The 18,046-nt window shown below is 52.0% G+C and overlaps 6 protein-coding genes across 6 annotated transcripts; 4 read left to right on the top strand and 2 right to left on the bottom strand.

The window, feature by feature from the left end:
- Window positions 1-5,173: 5,173 nt before the first annotated feature.
- BDZ83DRAFT_795834 (cytochrome P450) lies at window positions 5,174-7,526 on the top strand. Its single transcript, XM_060515850.1, has 5 exons — window positions 5,174-5,602; window positions 5,675-5,774; window positions 5,843-5,911; window positions 5,965-6,573; window positions 6,661-7,526. The coding sequence occupies exons 1-5, from the start codon at window positions 5,237-5,239 to the stop codon at window positions 7,086-7,088; spliced, it is 1,572 nt and encodes a 523-aa protein (XP_060360591.1). The 5' UTR covers window positions 5,174-5,236; the 3' UTR covers window positions 7,089-7,526.
- Window positions 7,527-7,568: 42 nt separating this feature from the next.
- Window positions 7,569-9,177, top strand: BDZ83DRAFT_587451 (succinate-semialdehyde dehydrogenase; the record flags this gene model as incomplete). The annotated part of the gene is made up of 3 exons (XM_060506043.1): window positions 7,569-7,592; window positions 7,643-8,118; window positions 8,175-9,177. The coding sequence occupies 3 exons, from the start codon at window positions 7,569-7,571 to the stop codon at window positions 9,175-9,177; spliced, it is 1,503 nt and encodes a 500-aa protein (XP_060360590.1).
- Window positions 9,178-9,261: 84 nt separating this feature from the next.
- BDZ83DRAFT_43275 (uncharacterized protein) lies at window positions 9,262-9,827 on the bottom strand. The gene is made up of 2 exons (XM_060503058.1): window positions 9,649-9,827; window positions 9,262-9,591 (listed from the first exon to the last, which is right to left on the bottom strand). Exons 1-2 carry the CDS (start codon window positions 9,704-9,706, stop codon window positions 9,347-9,349), a joined length of 303 nt encoding a protein of 100 aa, XP_060360589.1. The 5' UTR covers window positions 9,707-9,827; the 3' UTR covers window positions 9,262-9,346.
- A 562-nt stretch (window positions 9,828-10,389) lies between these two features.
- On the top strand, window positions 10,390-11,553 carry BDZ83DRAFT_655592 (uncharacterized protein; the record flags this gene model as incomplete). The annotated part of the gene is made up of 3 exons (XM_060510808.1): window positions 10,390-10,406; window position 10,549; window positions 11,197-11,553. 3 exons carry the CDS (start codon window positions 10,390-10,392, stop codon window positions 11,551-11,553), a joined length of 375 nt encoding a protein of 124 aa, XP_060360588.1.
- A 2,526-nt stretch (window positions 11,554-14,079) lies between these two features.
- On the bottom strand, window positions 14,080-16,101 carry BDZ83DRAFT_43191 (methyltransferase domain-containing protein). Its single transcript, XM_060503055.1, has 4 exons — window positions 16,088-16,101; window positions 15,453-16,023; window positions 14,702-15,401; window positions 14,080-14,642 (listed from the first exon to the last, which is right to left on the bottom strand). Exons 2-4 carry the CDS (start codon window positions 15,701-15,703, stop codon window positions 14,577-14,579), a joined length of 1,017 nt encoding a protein of 338 aa, XP_060360587.1. The 5' UTR covers window positions 15,704-16,023; window positions 16,088-16,101; the 3' UTR covers window positions 14,080-14,576.
- Window positions 16,102-16,739: 638 nt separating this feature from the next.
- Window positions 16,740-17,173, top strand: BDZ83DRAFT_756053 (uncharacterized protein; the record flags this gene model as incomplete). The annotated part of the gene is made up of 2 exons (XM_060514696.1): window positions 16,740-16,793; window positions 16,850-17,173. 2 exons carry the CDS (start codon window positions 16,740-16,742, stop codon window positions 17,171-17,173), a joined length of 378 nt encoding a protein of 125 aa, XP_060360586.1.
- Between the last annotated feature and the right edge of the window lie 873 nt (window positions 17,174-18,046).

Here is an 18,046-nt window from a genome sequence, read left to right as displayed (position 1 = left end):
GGGCGATCGAGACGACCTTCGACATCGCCGCGCCTGAGATGGAAAGCCGGCCACGGCTCCTCCTCAAGAACGCTCCATGGAAGCAGATCAATGAGAGGGTAGAAGCAAACCTAGGACGAGTGCCAACGGGAGGTACGGTGCAGCAGCAGACGGATCGACTGATATCTGTGGTGTGTGAGGCAGTAGAGGCACTGACACCTACGGCGAAGCCATCACCGTATGCAAAGAGATGGTGGACGGCTGATCTCACCCAGCTCCGGCAGATCCACACTCACTGGAGAAACCGGGCGAGAGCGGAGAGAAGGGCAGTAATACTCAACCCGAACTGGAACAACGCGCCCGCTCGGCAGCCAAGCAATATCACGACGCCATCCGACAACAGAAGAAGAGCCATTGGGAGGACTTTCTGGCCGACGACGCCAATATCTGGAAGGCCGCGAAGTATCTCGACGCCAGTAAAGGGGCATCTTTCGACAAGATACCTCAACTTAAAAGGGCGGATGGCTCCCAAACGGGAGACGCCACAGAACAGGCCGAAGAGCTGCTCTCCACATTTTTCCCTCCTCTCCCCAGCATGATCGAGGAGGAGGGGGGTCAGCCACAACGATCGCCGGTACCCTTCCCTAACCTCACACTGGGAGAAGTAGAGAGACAGCTCTTTGCGGCAAAGTCGTGGAAAGCACCCGGAGAGGACGGTCTGCCGGTGGCAGTGTGGAAGCACACATGGCCAGTGGTGAAGGAGAGGGTGCTTACACTCTTCCAGACCTCACTGGATGAAGGGGTGTTGCCGAGGCAGTGGCGACACGCGAAGATCATCCCGCTGAAGAAGCCAAACAAAAGCGACTACGGTATAGCGAAGGCCTGGCGACCGATCTCGCTTCTCTCGACGCTCGGAAAAGTGCTGGAGTCGGTCCTGGCAGAACGTATCTCGCACGCTGTCGAGACGTTCGGCCTCCTTCCCACGAGCCACTTTGGCGCTCGCAAGCAGAGGTCGGCAGAGCAGGCGCTGGTACTGCTGCAGGAGTACATCTACAGAGCGTGGAGAAAGAGAAAGGTGGTCAGTCTGGTCAGCTTCGATGTCAAGGGAGCATACAATGGTGTGTACAAAGAGAGACTACTTCAAAGACTCAGAGCGCGGGGGATCCCGGACAAGCTGGTGAGATGGGTGGACGCCTTCTGCTCCCATAGAACGGCAAGCATCCTGGTTAACGGTCACGAGTCCGAGGCTCGTCCGCTACCACAAGCCGGACTGCCTCAGGGTTCGCCGCTTTCGCCCGTGCTCTTCCTCTTCTTCAACGCCGATCTCGTACAGCACCAAATCGACGAGAACGGGGGCGCGCTGGCCTTCGTCGATGACTACACGGCGTGGGTCACAGGCCGATCGCGCGAAGCAAACCGTCAGGGCATCCAAGATATTATCGATCGAGCACTCGCGTGGGAACGACGAAGCGGGGCGACGTTCGAGACGGACAAGACGGCCATCATCCACTTCACGCGCAACTGGAGGCTGCCGGCGGACTCAACCAGCTTCGTCATCAAAGGTGACACTGTCCGAGCAAAGGACCACGTCAAAGTATTGGGAGTGATGATGGACACGAAACTCCGTTTCGAAAAGCACATCGCAGACGCGACGACAAAAGGGCTGGAGGCCGTGCTGGGGCTCAAACGGCTCAAAGGCCTGTCTCCGGCGACGGCCAGACAGCTTTTCGTGGCGGCCGTAGCACCGACGATGGACTACGCGTCGAACGTCTGGAGGTACAGGTGTCGAGCAGCGCAGATGAGGGTGATCAACCGAGTGCAGAGGATTGGCGCCCAAGCGATCGTGGGAACCTTCAACACGGTGGCCACGGCGGTCGCTGAAGCGGAGGCAAGCATACAATCGGCGCAAGAGAGGTACGACAGAAAATCAACGACATTCTGGGTACGGCTGCGAAGCCTTCCCAAGACCCATCCGCTTCGACGTCTGCGGGCGGTGGCCTTTAGACGGTTTCCGTCACCCTTCCAGTTGATGGCGGAGGCCTATCGCGACCTACCCCTTGACAAGCTGGAGACTATCGAAGGGTATTCGATCGCTCCTTGGGAACGTCGTATTGATACAGTAGTCGACGACGACACGGTCAAGGCCTCTGAGGCAATCCGGTCTGGATGGGCAGTGAGGATAGCGACAGGGAGCTCAGCAAGGAACGAGGTTGTGGGCTTTGGAACGGCGACGACGCTGCCCGCATCTTTCAGAGGGGGCGGTGGCGTCGTGACGGCCTCGCGTACGTTCGGTCAGAGAACGGAGCAGAACCCGTATGTAGCAGAGCTAGCGGCACTGGCAGAAGCGGTCAAGTCTCTCCCAGAGAGACTCGAGTACCGGGCCATCCACGTCTTCACCCGCAACAAAGCGGCAGTGTTGGTGATGCACAACCCGCGGCAGCAGTCAGGCCAACAAGAGATCCGACAACTATATGCCAGCGTGCAAGCTCTGCAGAGACGAGGCAACAGAGTCACTCTCTTCTGGCTTCCATCATCGATAGAGTCAGACCTGGCGCAAGCGGCCAAAGCAGCAGCAAAGGAAAGTACCCAAGTAAACAAGACACCACAAAAACGGCCGGCCAGAGCCTACTCGACGGCACTTAGGATCGCTTTACAGAGCGTGCGACAGAAGCACGGAGCCTTGCCCGACAACGTAGGAGCATATTCGAAGAAGATCGACATAGCCCTGCCGGGAAACCACACACGCAAGCTGTATGACGGACTGGCCTGGAAAGAAGCCAGCATTCTAGCGCAACTACGCACCGGAATGGCAAGGCTGAACTGGTACCTCTACCAGATCGGCGCAACCGCCGCGGCGCTATGCGCTTGCGGGCAATCTGCAGAAACGGTAGAGCATTTTCTCTTTCGATGCACACAGTGGACGGCACAGCGGACTCGGATGCTCCAACAGACGGAAACGCGGAGAGGAAATCTGTCATACTTCCTGGGAGGAAAGCGCGCGTCCGACCCTAAGGATTGGTCGCCAAGCGTAGACGTTGTCAAAGAGACGATCAAGTTCGCCATGAGCACGGAGAGGCTAGATGCACAGATCAGCCAGCAGCGAAACCACACGCAACTAACATCATCAAATTAACCGGAGACACCCCCACGCATCCTCGTGCCATCGACAGCAGGACTAGCTTCGGCCGCCGACGATAGGACGTCGAACACTTTGAGAAACAACTCCGAGATGGCCTGCTACTAACCCCACGAGCAACCGCAGCATCGACATGCAAAACTAAAAAAGACACATACGGAGACGAACAAGACTTGTATGGGCTTCTGGGAGGCAAGGATATGAACGAATGTGGAGAATATGTAGATAATCATGCGAGCCCTAAACAGCTTAGCCGGGGCGTAATAAACTATGTATGTATGTATGTATAGGAGCTTAAGTGGTATTAGTCACGTATCCGTACTCTGTACACAAACCCTTCAACATGTGTATCCAGTCAAACAGAGAGACGATTACTAGTTCGATAGCTGACTTTGTCGAAGTATGGGTTCAAGCCGCGGCGAATTCCCACCTGGACGATCATTTACGCGCCGGTCCCAACGATTCTGGTACGAAGGCGTTGAGCTCTAGGGCGAGAATTTCCTGTCGTGGTTCCCTGAGGCAATGCCTCTGGACTGTGGATACCTGGCGGACGCAGGCCTTTCCGCCCTTCCGCACGTCCCATTCTGAGAGTTGCGGAAGCGAGTCACTAATTTCTGCTCGCGAAAGACCAAAAAAAATGTACAGGTCGCTTTGGATAATGTTTCGGAAGCTTGAAGGTCTCACAATACAAAGTGATAAGCTCTTGAGATGGATAGTAGTATTCGAAGTCATAGAGGAGTCTCGAAAAGACTAGCAACTCTAACTTCAAGCAATGCGAAAACGAGCTCTCAGTCGGATCTGGTCCGGGGTTCGGGCTGGACCGTTAGCCCGGCCTTACGTTAGTCTTGCAGCTCTGTCGTGGGCTTGGCCTGCGTAACGCAAAGATTCTAGGCACTTTGTACAGGAGACAAGCAGTTGAAGTGATGGGTTTCTGCCGAATTTGTGCTCTTTCGGAGTTATGTGGTGGGTTGATGGCTAGCTTCTAATCTGTTGATTTTGTGCGACGAACCAGATCAAAAGTAACGTAGTTCGGGCTCCGACCATTCATAGGGAACTATGCCGAGAGCCCGGCACGCTGACCCAGCCCGGAGGAACCGCTGATTCAGCGGCGACCCGCACCGGCTTCGACAAAATCGGCATCGTGACGAAAGGTCTGAGACACCGTGGATGGTAGTCCGGTTCCCCGCCCACGCCCGCTAATCATTTTACCGCCGTCAAGACTGGTCCCTAGCTGGATGAATGCCGGCGGGAGGCTCGATCCGGCTTGGCGTAGGAGAGATCCCGTGTGGATCGTCCCTAGCCCTGCCGCACATGAGAGCGCTAACGGACTGGATGTCATCCTGCGTCGCATACCTACGTGTAGTTGTATCCGTGTACGAGGTGCGGCTCTGTGAGTGAATCATAAGCCCCGGATTACGGGAAGTAAGTTCCGTCTGACGGAAGCCGAACCGTAAATGCCAAGCTTGAGCGACAGTGTCATAGAGCCCTCGCTGATGGAGTGTTCAGCACATCATTGTCCGAACTATGAGATCTCCTATCATAAGTCTCACGTCTTCCGACATGTCTGTAAAGCGGAAATGATCTTCAAACAGCCGGACGGCAATATTGAGACGACAGCTGAGGAGACTTCACCGGAGAAGAACAAGTTACCGTGGAAAGTATCTGTGAAGCGGCGATTATGGAGCTGTTGAAACTTATTGTGCTGCTCGTTCTTACCAGAACTGAGACAATGTACGAGGTACATAGTGCATCCTGTCAACCATTGAAGGTGACCAATGTGTTTGCATCAAACACATGCTATGCATCCCCTCAGCCCCAGATCTGTCGTGACCCTAGATTCAACACTTGAGTTGGGCCCACGTGGGACTACGGAAGACGTCTACATTCCGTCCGAGCCGCGAGTGAGGGGGGAGACAGGTATTCAACTCTTGTCGTTGTGTCATACTAGCTCCTCGTTGGCGTCAACTCATGTTCGAATGCCTGGATACGACCATGCACAAGCTTCTATAAATACCAACCCATCGCCTCTTCTGACACGCTTCCGATTTACAATATCATCGCAAGAAGTCAGAGTCAGTTTCAACTTTGAACATTTACTTCTCAAGGCGCAGACCGCTAGTCATGGACGAAACCGGAGCCGCAAGCTCCCTCTTGGGAGAAACGAGATACACCCTCGATGGCTCGGCCAAGCCTCTGTCTTACTTCTTCTCGACCATACTACTCATCATATTTGTTTACTCCCTTCAGGGCACAAAGCTCAATATACCCTCTATCAACCAGAAGGGAAGATTCGAACTTACGGACAGCCGACCTAAAAGGAACTACCTCCTCAATGCGAGGAAGTTGATGCAGCAATGGTTTACCGCGAATCCAAACAAGCCCATCCAGATGACCACGGACATGGGCAGTACGATTGTGCTGCCTCCCTCGATGGCAAATGAAATCCGCAACCATAGTGACTTGAGCTTCACCGCGTTCTCCCAAGAGGTTAGAAAAGACGTCCTTGGATGCGTATCGTATTACAGAAGACGAAAGGACACTGACAACTCACTGGCCCAGTTCTTCCAAACGAAGTATCCCGGCTTCGATGCATTCGCAGAGGGAGGACATGACAGCATTACACTGGTCGTCATCAACAAAGACCTAACCAAGCAGCTAGGTACGAACAATACTCTCGAATCATTCTGATTTTCACACCATTGCATGACGCTGACAAAGTGATCACAGCAAAGGTCACTGAGCCATTAGCTGAAGAGGCTTCCCTGGCCCTCCTGAAGATATTCACAGCAGAGAAAGGTACAAAAGAGTAAGACGTGCAAACAAGATGAAGATTTACTGACTTTGATTAGAGTGGCACTCTATTCCCATGCGCGCAACCCTCCTCCACTTCATCGCCCGCATCTCTTCCCGCGTCTTCCTTGGCACCGAACTCTGCCGAAACGAAGCCTGGCTCGAAATCACCAAGAACTACACCCTCAATGGCTTTACTGCCGGTGACCGACTTCGCGAATACCCTCCATTTTTCCGGCCAATTGTCCACTGGTTTCTTCCCGGTTGCCAGGAAGCGCGTAGACAGATCAAGGCGGCCACCAAGATCATTCAGCCCATCATTGACGAGCGAAAGGTCCTCAAGGCTAAGGCGGTCGCCGAGGGCAGACCAGAGCCTGTGTACCAAGACGCTATTGAATGGTTCGAGCAGGCCTCCAAGTCCAAAGGCACTGCGTATGACCCTGCTTTGAGTCAGCTGTTCCTGTCGACGGTCGCCATTCACACAACCACCGATCTTTTGGGCCAGACTTTGGTTGATCTGGCGAAGCATCCCGAGGTCATCGAGGAACTCCGCAAGGAGGTTCGGTCTGTGCTCCAAGAGGGGGGCTGGAAGAAGACATCTCTCTACAGCATGAAGTTGCTCGATAGCGTTGTCAAGGAAAGTCAGCGCATCAAGCCCCTGCAGCTCGGTAAGTGCATGCATCACGGCATCTGGCCACATTTGCTTTGAAACACTGGTAGATGATTCTATATTTTAACCCGTTCTGTCTTCATAGCTAGCATGCAACGCATCGCCATCAAGGATGTCACTCTCTCCGACGGAACCTTCATCCCCAAGGGAGCAAACACAGCCGTGTCGTCCCACTCTCAGTGGAATGCCGCCGTGTACCCGGAGCCGGAAAAGTGGGACGCATACCGTTTCCTCCGGATGCGAGAGGAGCCCGGCAAGGAAAATGTGTCGCAGCTAGTCAGCACTCTGCCGGAGCATCTCGGCTTTGGGCACGGTAAACACGCTTGCCCCGGTCGCTTCTTCGCTGCAAATGAGATTAAGATCGCTCTTGTGCATATCCTACTCCAGTACGAGTGGAGACTTCCTGCCGGGGCCGATACCTCGATCACGGACTACGGCGTCAATCCGATTCTGAACCCCGGCTTGGAATTGGAGATTCGGAGGCGGGCGGATGAGGTTGACTTGACGTTCTGAGCGATAGAATGTCCGGTATCTGTTACCAGGTGTGCTACTGTTACTCGGGAGGGCATTTCGGACTGTATAGGAGGACGTAGAGTGACTAGATGATACTAAGGTACAGAGGGAGGGCTTGCTATTATGTTCAATAATCGGGGGGGTTTCACTCGTCCCGCGGCTCTCTACCGGTAGATTCGCAAACGCCTCAAGATCGGCCCAATTAGTGGGTAGTTGCATGGACTTTAAAGGTTCTCGATGATTTGGAAGACATGTGTCCCGCTTAATTGGCTATGTGTCGAACAAAGACGTCATCTTGAACAAGTACTCGGCACCATTTGTAGGCACTTCTTGAGATGCGGGGTCGCGGCGGACTCGAAATTCCAAGTCGGCTATATATCTCCGCACCTATATGTAGCCTGCATCAGCCGCATCCCCATCGATATCGTATAGTAAATTTATTCACATTGCACGGAAGTCGCTGTTTCAACTATCAAAATCATGGCTCAAGATCTGCCTTTCAAGGTATGTGGTTCGATTTTCAAATTCGTCGCCTTCTCTGCTAAGACCATTAGCTCGCCAATCCCGATCTCCTCAAGACGGATGCTTACGTCCACGGTTCTTGGGTGGAGGCGTCCTCCAAAAAGAGATTCGAAATCGAGGACCCAGGAACAGGCAAAGTTTTTGCCTCAAGTCCAGACTTTGACCGTTCCGATGTCGACGCAGTGGCGAAATCATCCCATGAAGCTTTCCAGACCTTCCGCTACGAGAACCCAAGGTCTCGGGCTAAGAAGCTCTTAGAGTGGGACCGCCTGATCCGCGAGAATCGAGATGACATTGCCCAAGTTCTCACCCACGAGTCCGGCAAGCCTCTCGCGGAAGCGCAGGGCGAACTTGACTATGCCCTCGGTTTTACGTGGTGGTTCGCTGGAGAGGCCGAGCGCATTCGAGGAAACATCTCGACACCGTCTGCACCTAATCGGAGAGTCGTGGTCGTGAAGCAGCCGATTGGTGTAGCCGTTGCTCTAGTACCTTGGAATTTTCCTATTGCGTGAGTACTCAATCTCAAACCAGAGCTGTTGACTTGCATTCCTGACAAAAGTTTAGAATGATTCTACGCAAGGCCGGCGCCGCATTGGCAGCAGGATGCACCATGATCGCGAAGCCATCGCCCGAGACACCATTAACGTGCCTCATTCTCGCTCACCTAGCCACAAAGGCCGGATTCGGACCGGGCGTCTTCAATGTCATCACAACATCTCTCGACAATACACCAGAGGTGGCAGAAGCTCTGTGCAAACATCCCTTGACGAAGAAGGTCTCCTTCACGGGCTCTACCAACATCGGCAGCCTGATCGCCAAACATTGCGCCGAAGGCCTGAAGAAACTTACCCTGGAGCTCGGAGGCAACTGCCCCTTCATTATCTTTGACGACTGTAACCAGGACCAAGCCCTGGAACAATTGCTTGCACTCAAGTGGCGGCATGCAGGCCAAGCGTGCATCACAGCCAACCGCGTCTACGTCCAAGACGGGATCTACGAGGAGTTCCTGGAAAAGCTAGTCGAACGAACCAAGAAGATCAAAATGGGCCACGGAACCAAGTCGGATACAACCATGGGACCCCTGACGACGCCCCGCGCCATCCCCAAAGCCCAAGCTCACGTCAAAGACGCAGTAGAGGCAGGCGCAAAGGTCGTACACGGCGGCCGAAAGGGAACCGAAGTCGGTCTGGAGGCTGGATACTTCCACGAGCCGACGATTCTGCGGGACATGAAGCAGTCTATGCTGCTCAGTCGTGAGGAGACCTTCGCGCCCGTCTTGGGCGTGTACAGATTCAAGACCGAGGATGAGGCGGTACAGTGGGCCAATGATACGAGCATGGGTCTGGCCAGCTACTTCTTCACTAAGAATATCGATCGCACGTGGCGCCTGATGGAGAACTTGGACGCTGGAATGATCGGGATGAATACTGGTAACTCGTCGGCGGCTGAGTCTCCATTTGGCGGCATGAAGCAGTCTGGCTACGGAAAGGAGTCTGGAAAAGACGTGGCCATTGAGGAGTATCTGGTCTCCAAGACTGTGACTATGACTCTGGAGGATCATTACTGAAAAAGGATTACTGCAGATGCTGATTGCAGTTCTATGTGGCAATGCCTTATGCTCTGTGTGAAATGTACAAGATATGTTCAGTGGGCAATAAATACAGTAAAAGTTCCTGAAGTCCTAAAGAAGCCCAAAGAAGAGTCGAATATGGCTGCCTAGCCAGACGAAGCCATCGTCATACCCGGCTTACTCCTCCACATTGCAAATCGGCGCCAGGGACTACTTCGAAGCCAGTCGGAGCAACAAAATTCCCGCACCGCCCATTATCGCAGACGCCTTGTTGTACGGTGTTCCCGCACGCGCGTCCGTTGGCTGCGATCTGTTGTGGGGAGGGCTTATTGCGTTTCGCAAAGTCGCTGAACTCGCGGGGGATCAATGTGATGGCAAGTGCCTCGCCTCGTGCGCCTCGTGGTCTCGGTGCTAATATGATGCTTTAGCTTGAGCCGGGAGTATCATTTTATTGTTTGTGACACTCACCTGCAGATACGCCTTCTGACACCAACAGCAATGTGAACGCAATGTCGCTAAACCGCATGATGCACTGGGCAGGAGGAGGAGGAGGAGGAGTCTCTGGACAGACGTATGCAAAAAAGATCCCAGGACCAGCGAATTATGTGTAACAATTGTTCGTCTTCTTCTTGCCTTGAATATTCGACCACGTCTCTTCAAGAAAAGTGGTTTATGTGCAAAGTTGAGGATGCACACTCGGCGACCTCTGGGGTCGTCTTGGGTAGCAATCTGGCCGATGTGTACGATTGACGTCGCCACGATACATGATACTTGTTTTATGTCGGAGCCCGTGCCGTGAGACGATGACAATTTGCGGGTCTTTCGGATCTGCGTAGTACTTGCGAGCCGTTGATCATGCAAAAAAGGCGTGAAGCCTGGTCCCAGTCTATCATCCGACATATCTCATACAATCCTGGTTGGGGTACCCTGGGCCGCATGATTGGGTGATTTTCGGACCGTTCCTCCACAACATGCAAACTTCAAGGCTCTGAGAATACACAAATACTGGAATTGTGTTATAGACGGATTCAAGTCTAAGAGTTTGTTGAAAGAAGTATGCGCAATAGTCGTTGATGTCTCATGGAGCAGTCGGTAGTTCTTGTGTGGTCGTGCCGCTATGATGAGTGAACTTGAAGCCACGACTGCTGAGTTTAAGTCAAACATTGCGTTTCCCACTCCATCGGATCAAATTTGCAAGTTCTTTTCAACATGACTAAAGATCACGTGTAAGTAAGGTATCGAGAAGATTGAGGCGTCTCGTTCAAGCTCCCCGTCTATTGACTAGTAGCAAGGGCACATAGGACAGAACCTTTTATAGTGACTAAGAATAGATTGTACAAACTTTAAACATTCGACAGATTTCCGTAGGGTAAGCCCGAGAGGTGCTGCCAAAAGTCGTATTCTTCTGCCATCCCGCTTTCCTGCAAGAAGACTGGGTCCATCATCATCGGCATACTAGCATCAGGAGCAGTGTTAGTCAAACCGATCTTGGATAAGTACCAACTCCTGATTCCCGAATATATCTCGGCGTAAGCTGCCACCATCCGCTGGCGACTGCTCAGAATCGTACTGCTATAGCTGGTGGCGCGAGATCCAGTACTGCATCGGTCGCTCAGTATTTGAAGCGTTTCGGCCAAGTCTATGTTTGCTCCCGCCGTTTCGAGGTCCCAGTCGTGGTCCTCCACACTCAGAAGTCCAGCTGCTTTGATGATGGCTAGTGCCAGGTGGAGGTTCGATACGAACGTGAGTGTAGGGTATGTTTCTACACTCAGAGACAGGAAAGCATTCAAGAGCTCCTGAGTGCTCTGCTCGTGAAACAGCGCCACATGATTCGGGATCTGAGATGGGGTGTTTTGAATCCGTGATTTCCGTTCGCGTGTATGGCAGGTTCAAATAGCCGGATACGTATGGCCATGCAATGGTCGCGCAAAAGGTCTATCATAGGTTGTCAGCGGCTTCCAAGTCACGCTCAAGACAGAAACGGAGCATGCTGTTTGAACGAAGATGGGTTGGTAGACTTTCGCCGGCTCCATCCCTCTCTCCGTTGCACAAAGCTTGTTTCAGAGCATATTGTTGGTTGAGTTGGCAACACAGGCGCCTCAAGTTGACGCCCAAGTCGTCGTCGGACACGGTGCGTCTGGGATCAAGACCATGGTGGCGCAGAAGTACGGCGACGCAGCTGCACTTGACGTTCTCGGGGCGTATAACCACGCATTGCGGGCGTGCTTCTTGTTGTGCATCGTTCTCTCCTGCTTGACTGGTATTGGTGCACTGGGAACGGAATGGAGGAGTGTCAGAGAGGACACGCCGAAGTATGCGGCTGATACTGGACAGGCCTCTTCCGGTGGCAAGACACCGCGTAGCAACATTTGAAGATATGTCTTCTGGCCAATCCGAGGCATCGAATATGTCAAACGAGTGCTCCTAGGATATTATGGATCTGGACTCATGGAAGCCTTGTCAAGTCTCTTCTCTTTTTTAACACGATAGCTATAGATCCCTCTAAACACATGTACACGACGGAACTTGTGATTCCCGCTTCTCTTCAAATTCTCACAAGAAAAGGTGTGTTTAACGTGAATCTGTTAAGTAGGTGAAGTTATCAACTGAATGCAGACTCGCAAGCCGCTGCCTTGTTTCTTTTCTCTGACGATTGCGGCTGTTTCACGGCTGACCATAGACCTTATGCTTTGTGCTACATGCCAGCCATGTACCATGCTCAGTGCAGTCTCAAGCCAGCACCTTGTCGTGTCCTCCAAATTCTCAATTTTCAACAAGCTATAGCCTCTTTAAGGTTCACTCAAGATTTGCGTGAAGGAGAAGTTCTCGGCCGAAGCAGCTTCCACCGTTTATTTCAGTGTGGAAGAAATAAGGTACACTCAACACACTTTGTGAGCACGGAGCATCGAATCCTAAAAGAAAACACGACTGTGTCGTTCAAGCCTCATGCGCTATTATTAAGGTACTTCATGGTGTTATTAGTTTGGCTAAGAGCGCGGGTACCGAGCGATATTTCCCTGCGGTAGAGGGGTCCGGACCCCTCCGCCGCAGGGAAATGTCACCAAGTACCTCATTGGAAAGATTCCTTTGCATTTTAGGATGCTTGACATGTTATAGCGTCAACGCAACCCCCCCGGCTGTAGCACATGAGATGAGTATGTAGGTTTATTCGATGAAGCACGATGACTACATATACTCACCTGTTCATGGGGATTTCCCAGGTCTGTGCTGTTGTATGTTCACGTCGAAGCATGTTTGCAATGCTTCCGCGCGTGTCGAAGGCAATTATCTTTTCGGGGGAAAATCTTTTTGCAGCCACTATTTGGGCAGGCGTGGCACTCGTCTTGTGCCGGCTTGGTGTGCTTGAGGCGGTGCTTTTGCATATCTTTGCGCAGGTCGCAGGAATAGCTACAACTAGGGTGTTGGCATGCATGTCTTTTTCGTGAATGACACGATGGTTCGACAGATTTATGTCTGTTCTCTTCGAATGACGAAGATGAGTGGCTCGGCAGTAGCCCGATTTTGTGCCCATTACCTTCGAATGGCGAAGTTGGTAAACACAGTGGTGTGCTGCTATTTCCCTCGAATAGCGAGGATGTTGCCTGGGTCACAGAAAGTGAATCGGTTGCTGGCGATTCATAGAAGGAGAGTTTGTCCCAGACCACGTTGTGCGCAAAACAGAAGTTCGAAGATTGTTCGAATACGTATTTGTCGCGCTCGATTTGGTCGAGTAAAGTTGCGCTTAGGCAGCCATCGATGTACCCAATGAAATCATTGTCACGGGGGTCGAAAACGTCGGGCGGTCTGGGGAATGTTGTACATGTAATATCCCAGGCCCTTGACTGCCCCGAGCATCTGGGATGTTGTCGGTGTTGTTGAGATGTTAGGCCACTAAGTGGTGGCGAGTCGTAATCAAAGTCGACGAGGGTTTCGGGGGAAAGAATTCCACACCAAACTCTTCGAGGATCGATCGGTTCTCGTCAAAAGGCCGCCGTCTTTCTGACTGACGGCGGCCTCTGAGGGCAGGAAAGGCAAACAAGGAGGGAAGCGCCTTTACAAGGCAAAAGTAACGGGATAGAAATTTCTTGTAAAGCAAGGTCTACTTCACAGATCAAAAGAATGGTGTCTAGAGTTCGACAGGCTTCGAAAGAAACGAGAGACGCTGCCTGACGGGAAAGGTCGGCGGTTAAGTACTGCGTGGTCGGAGTGGACTCTGGATCTGCAGGTAGACAAGAGTCCTGTGGCTTGCAGGTGCCAAGACTACCAAACACCAATTAGACTGTGCGCGGGCTGAATGTCACACCGAAGACAGGACTCAAAATTCCAGCTGAAAGAGATTATGGATCACTCAGCCTCAATACTGCCATGTTATTGGTGATCTTGTTAGAAACACCAACGCGGGCTGAGCCGACTGGAAGCTTAGCCATAGATCCTGGTCTCCAAGCGAGGCTTCTGTTCCGCTGCTAAGTGACACTTCATGTCAATCCTCTATATTCTTGAGAACCCATGTTCAAGACTCTGAGTCGCCAACAAAGTGATTGAACACAAAGCCCTTGACTAGTGCATACTCGAGGTCTTCGCTGGAAGAGGATCATAGCGGTGCATATGAAATCTAGGAGCGGAAAGCGTGATGCTAAGATTGAGTCCTCTTGAGTGAAGAGGACTCAGATCCCCTTGTGGAACGTCAATCCGATAAAGGAAAGAGTCCTCATGAGTCCTCTTCAATAACGCGGGCCTTTTCAAATGTCCAAGACATTTCAAACGACAAGTTGTCTCGCAGGCGAAATATAAAACGAATTGATTTGAGCTCAACACTACATCGAGAATAGATTGATCATAATCACGTTTTTGGACCACGAAACCATCATACTATTACTCTTGACAAAGCCCTGAGGCGTCAGTTTCAGCCCCACTAATTATTGAGAATGAACTCGAACTCGAAAGAAAGGTACATTCAACGTCTCTTACGGCAATGTCATTTCCTTAGAGCTGGATACTAACAGCACACTGCTTCCAGTCAACCCCAACAAGTTGGAAGCAAAGGACCTAGCCTCCCTCTGAGCCTCTCTTCCAAGCCTGTCTCCTTCAACACCATAAGTCGTGCATTCCCGTTTCCTGAAACCCTCAACGAAACGATTAGTCGATACTTCAAATTGTTTGATCCATCTTGGGTCCCCTCGCCTCCGGATGAGGAGGAAGAGATGAAGGCGAAGGGCAAAACGGATAGCTAAGCAAGCTGTGTTGCCTTCGTCAACGGGGGAAGACAATAAGCCTCATACTTTGGATGAACCTGTGTTTAGACAACCTCTCAGAGAGCCCAGGGCGTTTTAGACTGAACCGCAGATTCTCAGCTATTAACACAGACTTTCATTATATCAAGTTGCCACAAGATGCTGTCATGGGGATCTGCTTCCTCTATCCCACGCAACGCTCCGGCTGTCTTTTGTATTGATCCAAGTGTACTGTTGAAGAAGGATTAGCAAATCGCAAAAGAAAAGCACAGCATTCCGATATGACGCACCTCAAAACAACACGGCTTCCCATCTCCCACCGTGACAGCGAGGAGATTTGCCTCGCTCCAAACTGGCCTGAAGCCAACCTCCTCGATCCTCTCCCACCACTCCGCAAACTGACTTATTGTGGGCCCCTTCTCCGGAACATGAATCTCAATCACCATCTGACCAACCGGAACCTCCTTTCCCTCGAGCTCGCCACCTTTCGCATAGTCTCCCAGGAAAGACTCTAATGTCGGAAACTCATCCCCTTCGATATCCATCTTGATCAGATCCACATAGTCGTGCCCTAGTTTCTTCATGATGCTATTGATTGAGAGAAACTCCGTCTTCTCCACTTCATCATAGTAGTCGTACTCAGCAACAGCAGTCTTGAAGAAGTGCGTCCGGTTGGGATACGCTTCTAGCCCCTTGCCCCAACCGTCGACCGTGTCGTCGAAACCGTACATCTCAGCAGCGCTGGAGCGGCTGAGCATTTCCGCCTCAAAAGAGGAGTCGTCTCCAATACCAAAGCTATAGATACGAATAGGTCTCTCAGAAGCTCGGGAGTTGGCTTCCGCCTTTTCGTATTTACTCATTCCGCAAATCCACTTTCCCCCATCGCCGAGTTTGCCGACTCGTTGCACGTCCCACGGACAAGTATACGTTGCCGGGAACAAGTCCCAGATGGTGTACCAAAAACGGAGAGTTTCATCTCTGGGTGTAAACCTAATTGCACAATCAGTTATTGCTATTGCTGTCTAGAGAGACCCTACTTGCAGTATTGAGTCGTAGTCTTCGTTGACCCTCATCCACTCGTGTCTCTTTCGGACTGAACTCAGCCATGACTTTTCCGACACTGCTGCCCGACTAGGCTCGCCTAGGTGAGTGTCGATCCGAGATAGTACCCAGGATGACCATGTTTCGTTGAGAACCGGTGTCAGGAAGTAAAGAAAAGCTACCGGAAAAAAGAAGGGAAGGACTCTTAAAAAGGGCCTCGTCCGCTGGCCAGCGGGCTTCAGAGCCGCCATCGTGTATGGGGTCCGCGTCGATGCTACAATGGTGATTGCTCTACAAGACGATTCTAGACACAGAGCTTGACCACCGGGTTCTTCAGCAATAGCGAAAGTCCAGGGAGATGAGGCCAAGCAGTGTTGCCACTTACTGTTACCAAATCACCACGGACTGGAAAAGTCCTTAGGCGCAACGAACAGCCATCTGATGTTGACAGCATCATTGAAATAGACTTTGATCCTCATCCTTTACTGAAACAGCTTGCCTGAAACCATCGTCGATCCTTAGCGGCCTCGTTTCTACGAAGCCTGCCCAAGAATGCTCGTCACGAGTCAGTCTTCAGACGGCGACAAAACATCAGACTACGCCTCGGTTCATCCGTGTTGAACGAGAGCACTTACTTGACTTGAAATTCAGGATACACCAAGAACGCAGTGCGGCTCAACACTGGGAGTTTGAGTTCAAGCGGAGGGTTCAATGTTGGGGAGATCGTCCAAATGGGTTGATGTAGTTGAGTCAGTCATGCTTGAGACAGCTATTGCCCATGCATGCTATGCCGAATCAGTGGATTCGCCGCCTGATCTGAAGTCACAGCCACACAGCATAACGTCAAAATTCCGCCTGTCCCAGTTGCATGGGAAGCTTCCGGCGACAGTTGCCATTAAACTTCACGCGATTTCGAAGAAATTACCGGCATTGCGCTGTATGTTTCGACGACTATTGACCTAGTCGTAGCCAAGATGGCCTACAATGCACGATGCCGTACGCGTTCCTCCCACCAATACCGTTTCAGCGATACGGCGCTTTGGCACAAGAATGAGGCTTTCTACAAACAACTTGCGCATCGTCTCTCTGCATAGGCCACTCGGGGTAGGCGCCAAGAGTCCACCTCGTGGTTTCGTTGTATTTAGCCATCGCGCTACCCCAGACCCGACCAGTTGGGTTTTGAGATGTTTGGTCTGTTTGGCAGTTGTCCACTCACATTCCACTCGATTTGACATCGAACTTTTAGTTGCTGCTCCTAGCAAGAACCCACTCACTCCAATCATCATCATGAAGTTCACGTCGACTCTTCTTGTTCTTGCTAGCGCAGGCGCTGTCGTAGCCGTAAGTTGTGATTCCAGTCTGTTCCACCAAAACTGCCTGACTAACTCTTGTTCAAGTCGCTCCCCAATGCGGGCATGCCACTCGTTGAACGCGATGAAATTGTGGGCAAGAAGGGACTGGAGGCAACCAAAACAAATCCTCGAGTGAAGAGAGCAGATGGAACTTTCAACCTCGTTCCTCGACAAACACAAACGAAGCAAGCGAGGATGGACTCGGATGATGATGATGCAGGTCCTTTCAAGGAGAAACGCGCTGAAGAAGCAGTTCAAGAGAAGCGTGACGAGCTGACGCCAACAAAAACGAACCCTCGGGTGAAGAGGGCCGATGGCACTTTCAACCTCGCTCCGAGGCAGTCTATCACAGGGAAAGCCAAGGCATAGGCTTACGGCTGGGTTGTCCGGTAGGGATATAGCTCATGTAGGCAGTCTGAGAGGCAGACGTAATACGAGCACGGAACACTGTATGAAGTGAAAAGTCCCGGCATGGCAGGAGACAATCTTTCTCGCCGAGTAATGTTACATGAACAAGTGACGAGGCACGAAGCGTCATTCGGCATGGCGTTCTTCCACTTAGCATGATCGAAGGCTGGGCAGCTCGTCAGCTTCATACTTTGGAAACCCACAGGAAGCCTCCACTCCGCTATGCTCACGCCCAAAGTCACCTCCTTAGCACTACGGCAAGGCTACATGGCCCCCAGAAGAGACTATGGCAGCTTACGACAGTAGCCCGCGGGCGTGATAAGACCTGGGACGGACGCCGCGGCGTGAAGAGCTACGCAATATTCGGTATCTCGGTCATGGCAAGGGCCCAGATCTGCGAGAACGAGGCATTTTCGGCTTTGGTTGAACCAGATGTAGTACCGATAATGCGCGTAAGCGCGCAAGCTTTGTCGTATTGCGTGTCACGGCATCGATGGTATGGCGCAACCCATCACAAGCCGCTTGACTCTCGATAGTTCGTACGACGTTGCGACGAGGATGAGTCTTCAGTAGACAGCCTTCCAGAAGCATTCTGGGGAAGTCAGTTCATCTGCATAACACAGTCGGGACGAGAATAGTCTGGGTTCCCTGTCTTGAAACGGTTCAATCAAAGACCATGTTCCCGGCAGGACGCACGAGCCAAGAACGCCGAGGATTTCGCAAGTTTGTGCGTAAACTTTGCCCCGAAAGACCCGGCCTGACTCGCAGCAGCCTTAAATGTGGGTGTTTGAGTCTGGCGAATGATATGAGTGATTGTTAAGTCCGTTTCGGAGG

This window comes from Colletotrichum acutatum (assembly GCF_030867785.1).
Source record: "Colletotrichum acutatum strain CBS 112980 chromosome Unknown BDZ83scaffold_115, whole genome shotgun sequence".
NCBI lineage: Eukaryota > Fungi > Ascomycota > Sordariomycetes > Glomerellales > Glomerellaceae > Colletotrichum > Colletotrichum acutatum.
Note: the sequence above shows the minus strand (reverse complement) of the source record. Positions and strands in the feature narration are given on the sequence as shown.